This window comes from Zootoca vivipara, chromosome 10 (assembly GCF_963506605.1).
Source record: "Zootoca vivipara chromosome 10, rZooViv1.1, whole genome shotgun sequence".
NCBI lineage: Eukaryota > Metazoa > Chordata > Lepidosauria > Squamata > Lacertidae > Zootoca > Zootoca vivipara.
The window spans coordinates 9,048,812-9,055,057 of NC_083285.1; the positions used below are offsets into that span (position 1 = coordinate 9,048,812).

A 6,246-nucleotide genomic window follows, 5' to 3' on the forward strand; every position below is an offset into this window, starting at 1 on the left:
GTTTTGGTATGCATTCTGGAATTCTGGAGTGTGGCTTTGTTGCTTTTAAAGAAAGATTTGTCACCATAACGGAACAAAACATGCCTGTGTCCGTTTTCTCTTTTTTTTGGAAAATGTCTTTTTCCTGGGTCACCTGTCACTCTGAAGGATCAGCCCCTTAATTTCTTGCATGAAGTACAATGTGTTTGTTTTCTTTTGACAGTGTGTGAGAATGGCTGGCGCTGCTGCTTAATTAACAGAGACAGGAAGATGCCCACAGACTACATTAGAAACGGAGTGCTTTACGTCACAGAAAAGTAAGTCTTTACGCGATTTGTAACGGAGTTTTCAGCCTGGGGAAAAATTGACTTAACTGGGAGCACCAGCACTTTTGTAAATTTCAAAGGAAAAAACACAGTGCAACTCCTTTTGCAAGTGCCATTAAACCAAAGAAGGTTAAAGGTATTTCTCACGTGTCACCGTAAATAAATGTAAGAAAAATATACAGGGCGTGCAAACTAGCCCTTAGTGGATTTCCCCCCTCATGAGAATACCAGAACTTGTTGCAACAAGATTCATTCACCGTTCACATGAGGTAGAACCAACTCATGAAATAGTAGGCGTCTCCTCAAGAAATAATTAGAGAATTGGATTTAATGAGTCATAAAAGAGTCACCCAATGCTGCTGTAATATCCTGAGTGAAGTGATGTTCTTTCTCAAAAGGTAAACAGCGTTTCTTTGCGCTCTAGCTTCCATCATGGTGTTCTGCTGCACCAGAAACATATTTTTTAAAAATAAGGGCAGGCCGATTGGTTTCTGTGGGTATGTCAATCCTAAAAAAGAAAAAAGACTAAAAGACTAAAAGCACCTAGTGGTGAGAAAGAGGATATTCCTGAGACTTGAATCTTTCCCGAGGAATGGAAGCGATATATCTGTGTGGAATTCCTTATGGAAGGGTATTTAAGATGTCCTGCTTCTAGCATTGTGTATGACAGTCTCTAAAACTATATAGAGCTTTGTTGTTTGATTTGGTGCAACTGCTCTTTCATTTTTTTCATTTGTCTGGCAATTTAATTGTTCCACATTGATTTGCAAAGCTGTTTGTATTTAAATTGAAGTTAGTTGGCAAGGCTTTGAATCATTTTGGTCCCCAAACATCTATATAATACGTAATGTTTTCCTTTCCTTTTGTCCAGTTATTTGTGCTTTGAAAGTTCCAAATCTGGTTCATCTAAAAGGAATAAAGTTATAAAATTGACAGATATTACAGATATTCAAAAGGTAGGTCCATGATGTCTGTTTAACATGCTGTTTTTAAATAATAAGAATGAAGGTTGTATTCTTGTGTACCGAGTCAAAACATTTGAACATCACATTGGCACCTAGATCCATTCAATGTACAGAGGTGGAAGCCACTTCTGGTTGTGTTTCTTTGTCATGATCTGTGAAGCCTTCCGATCACGTGGAGCTCCTTTAGCACAACAACCCTGAAATTCTTGTCTGAGCTAACTAACCCAGTACTGCCTTTCCCAGCTTATTTCTGGGCCATTGCAAATCCCACCCTAGGAGCCAACTACTAGCGCCCCCCAAAAAAATACCTGAGGGGGCAGAGCTACACCAAAGTTGACAGGCATTGCCATTCAAATGATGAGTGTGTGCCATGTCTTGTGATCGATTATGCAATGTTTTATTCAAGTTGGCACACCCGGACCCAAGTACGCGGGTGGCGCTGTGGTCTAAACCACTGAGCCTCTTGGGCTTGCCGATCAGAAGGTCGGCAGTTCGAATCCCTGTGACAGGGTGAGCTCCTGTTGCTCTCTGTCCCAGCTCCTGCCAACCTAGCAGTTCGAAAGCACGTCAGAGTGCAAGTAGATAAATAGGTACCGCTGTGATGGGAAGGCAAAAGGCGTTTACGTGCACTCTGACTTCTGTCACGGTGTTCTGTTGTGCCAGAAGCGGTTTAGTCTTGCTGGCCACATGACCCGGAAAGCTGTCTGTGGACAAATGCCAGCTCCCTCGGCCTGAAAGTGAGATGAGCACCACAACCCCATAGTCGCCTTTGACTGGACTTAACCGTTCAGGGGTCCTTTACCTTTTAGTACAGCAATGGGGAAGGGGCTGAGAGTCAAATGCAGCTATCTAGGCCTCTCTGTTTCGCTCTGGGGACTCTTCCCCAGGCCACCCGAGCCTCACCAGCCCTGCTTTGGACTCTCCTTGAGAGTTTTGGCTTAGCTGCACTGAGCCCCTGAACTCGTAATAGTGCTTCTTGCTTGTCTGGATGTGTGAATGTGAAGAAACTACCATAGAAAAAGATAACTTTCATATTCGTAGCTCTACCTACTGCTCTGGTAACTTCAAGGTTAGATTTCTGCAACTTCTGAAGTTGTTCTGCCCCCTCAACTTCTGCAACTTGTCGTACTGCCTTTGAAGACGGTTCAGAAACTTCAGCTGGTGCAAAATTCAGCGGCCAGGTCGCTTACCCGAGCAAGGCGGTTTGAGCATATTACACTGATCCTGGTCCAACTGCACTGGCTACCAATTAGCTTCCAGGCCCAATTCAAAGTGCTGGTTTTGACCTATAAAGCCTTAAATGGCTCAGGACCGCAATACCTCAAGGACCGCCTCTTTCCCTATGAACCTACCCAGACCCTGAGATCATCTTCTGAGGCCCTTCTTCATGTGCCTCCTCCTAGAGAGGTTTGGAAGGTGGCAACACGAGAACAGGGCCTTCTCTGCAGTGGCTCCCCATCTGTGGAATGCTCACCTGGCGCCTTCATTATACATCTTTAGGTGCCAGGCAAAAACGTTCCTTTTTAACCAGGCTCTTTTTTTGGGGTGGGGGTTATTGGGTTATTGCTTTTGGTTTGATTTTATATGTTGTGGTCTTGCTGTGAAGCTTCCTGAGACCTCCAGGTATAGGGCGGTATATAAATTCTAATAATAATAATAATAATAATAATAATAATAATAATAATAATAATAAAAATTGCATCCACCATTGTCATGTGGCAGCTGAGAGGCTGTCCAGGAGTGAAAGTGGCCCTCAAGTCTGCAAAAGCATGACCTACCCTTCTCCTAGTCTAATGATGTTGTTGTTTTAATGCCCTCCCTTTTGTGCTATGGACCTGAGAGGTCTCCAGCCCTGGCCAGATCGGAGCCTTTCCCACATTTCCTCCACCAGTTCAGTATTTAAATATTGCGTTTTCTTTGTTCTTTTCAGTACAAAGTGCTTTCTGTCCTCCCAGGATCCGGAATGGGGATTGCGGTATCAACGCCATCTACGCAAAAAGTGAGCAGGCAAATAAAAGGATCTTAACGTGTATTGCACCATCAGTTCTGCCGACTGAAATATTAATGCTCTGGTGACCTTGTCTGTTTTTGGAGCACTTAACTTGAACCACGTGGATTACTTTACTAAACTTTTTTTAAAAAGTTGTTGCCAGCATCTGTGCTGCAATTTGCAACGAAAGGGGATTTAGTCATTATCTTCAGGGAAAGAGAAAACGTTTCGGGTCCTTTTTTAGCATGCATATGCATGGGCCGCCTAACAAAAATCCACCACAGCGAGTGTTTTAGAGCAGAAAGGGAATAGTGAGTCACGTTCTTTGTCAGTAGTAATGGAAAGCGTGTGATGATTTGGAGAGGTTGATGATGAGAAACTTATTTAGTGAAGGCGTTTGGTAAGAATGACTTGAACTGCTTCGTGCACCCACGTAACCTGGGAATAAGCCACATCAAACTCAGTGAGACTTCTTCTCCCCCCCTCATTATATTTTATCAAATTTTCAAAAAACAACAACACACAAATACGCTCCAATGCATACTATTTTTTCTTTTCTTTTGTTGACGTCCCACCCTGATTTTCATGGTAGTTTTTTTTTAATTTCTCCCCCTTGCTGCACCCTATTATTTCTCTCTTATAGCATAATAACGGTACAGTCGTACCTTGGAAGCTTAGTTTCCAAACGTTTTGGCTCCTGAACGTCGCAAACCTGGAAGTGACTGTTCCGGTTTGCAAACTATTTTTGGAAGCCAAACGTCCGACAGGGCTTCCACAGCTTCCGATTGGCTGCAGGAGCTTCCTGCAGCCAATCAGAAGCCGCACTTTGGTTTCCAAACGTTTTGAACTTCCGGAACAGATTCCGTTCCACTTCCAAGGTATGACTGTAAAATAATCTCTATTTCCCTCTGTTGCTCATAGTTCAGACCCTGCTCACAAATTCATCGTACTATAGGATTTCTTTAAATAATATGAAAAAGAGTTCCATTATTCAGCACTCAGTGTGACTTACCTGTGAACATGCATGTACAGTGGTACCTTGGTTCTCAAAATTAATCCGTTCTGGAAGTCTGTTCCAAAACCAAGGCACGCTTTCCCATAGAAAGTAATGCAAAATGGATTAATCCGTTCCAGACTTTTAAAAACAACCACTAAAACAGCAATTTAACATGAATTTTACTATCTAACAAGACCATTGATCCATAAAATGAAACTGTTCTATAAAATAGTACAGTACAGAAACTGTACTGTAAGATAAATAAGACAGTATTGTAGATGATAAAAATTAAATTATTTTTTTTCTTACCTGCACTGATGATAGTCATTGTTTGGATGGTTTTTTTTATCCATTTCTGATGTCACACAATCAATCAATCCATCCATCCATCCATCCATCAATCAATCAATCAACCAATCAGTAGCTGAACAGGGATCACAAAAGCAAATTAACTGAAAAAGCCTCAAAACAAAAAAAATGCAAAATAAATAGCAAAAACAAAAGCACCAAATATCAGCTCCAAATATCCCCTTAGAACACTGCATTCGGAAACGGAAGGCTTGAATTACAATGGGGGGACGCAAATTAGCAGTGCAACAGTAAACACAGGGGGACACAAATTAGCAGCGCCACAGGAAAAACAGCGGGACACAAATTAGCAGCGCAACAGGAAACACTGGGGGATGCAAAACAGAGCACGTTCGGCTTCCAAAAAAACATTCGAAAACTGGAACACCTACTTTCAGTTTTGCAGCGTTCGGGTTCCAAGTTGTTCGTGAACTAAGCTGTTCAAAAACTGAGGTACCACTGTATAGGATTGCACAGTTAATTCTTACCGATGCACTAGGGATCTCCGTATTTCAATCATTATTGTTACTGACTTCTGCTTTTCTCTTCCTCCCCTCTTCAAGCCTTTGGTGTTTGGGGCCATGGTACACAGAGACGAAGCTTTCGAGACCATTTTCAACCAGTATACCAAGATAACTTCTGCAGCATCCACCAGCGAAAGCTAGTAGATCACCGTGGGGGTTCTCCTGGAGAGACTTCTATTAATTTTACTCACTCGGTAGTGAATAAAAAGGTGGAACATCCTTCATCGGTTCTGCAATAATTTTCTTTGATGCATATGTCTTACGTTACACACAAGTGTATTTTATATACGCCTTCCATGTCTTTGTTTTTTAAGAAAAGCTTTTGTAAAAAACTGAAAAATAAAAAACACGGCGAAAGTGCTATCATCACTATTAGCCTTGCACATCAAGCACTTTTAATGTTTATTTTATGGACATTAAAAAGCTTAGGAATATCCTTGGCAAAGCTAGCTCGAGGGGCAGGCCATAGAAGCTGGCTTGCGCCACCCCCAAAATCCCAGGATGTGATGGTACAATCTCTTGCTACGGGTTCTGCGCACAGTCCAATTATGGTCGATTTCAGTGGCATTTCAGGAATGCCATGGGTGCAGAATTGCAGCCTGATCTTGCACTTAACAGCGTGCTTTGGGGAGCCCTGATAAATAAACGAATTCTGGAGAGCTTTTGATATATAAATAACATTATCCGAGCATATGGGCTGCCTGTAGTTATAAGTCTGAGCAAATTTTCTTGCTAAGACCCATGTACCTTATCAAAGAATTCCCAACTTTTGGAGAATGTTGTGCTGAGAAATAATAATAATAAGTCTCACAGTGAAAATTGGCCTGCTCCTTCATCCCCGCCCCCTTGCGCATCCTCCTGATAAGATAAAACAGAGGAAGCCACTGTTTTCAACAGAAAGCACCTTTTAGTAAAAACTTGTCATTTTTGTGACGAATCTCCATTTTAAGGAACTTCATTGCCCTTGCCCCACCAATAATAAATCGGCGTTGTGCTGCCTTTACAGTTGCACCAATTTTCTACTTTTTTCTTTTAAAACGTTTGTTCTAATGAGGTGGTGTTTTTTTTAAGTTGTGAAAATTGGTTTCTTGTAGTACAGGCTCACTCTGTGAGTGCA

The 6,246-nt window shown here is 41.9% G+C and overlaps 1 protein-coding gene across 1 annotated transcript in view; it reads left to right on the forward strand.

Moving 5' to 3' along the window:
- The window catches only part of GRAMD4 (GRAM domain containing 4), a 91,496-nt gene extending 85,557 nt beyond the window's left edge, over positions 1–5,939 (forward strand). Inside the window, exons 16-19 of the mRNA XM_035126853.2 lie at positions 203–296; positions 1,177–1,261; positions 3,201–3,269; positions 5,169–5,939. Coding sequence (XP_034982744.1) covers positions 203–296; positions 1,177–1,261; positions 3,201–3,269; positions 5,169–5,270 — 350 coding nt within the window. The 3' untranslated portion in view covers positions 5,271–5,939. The remainder of the gene's footprint in view (positions 1–202; positions 297–1,176; positions 1,262–3,200; positions 3,270–5,168) is intronic.
- The last annotated feature ends 307 nt before the right edge of the window (positions 5,940–6,246 follow it).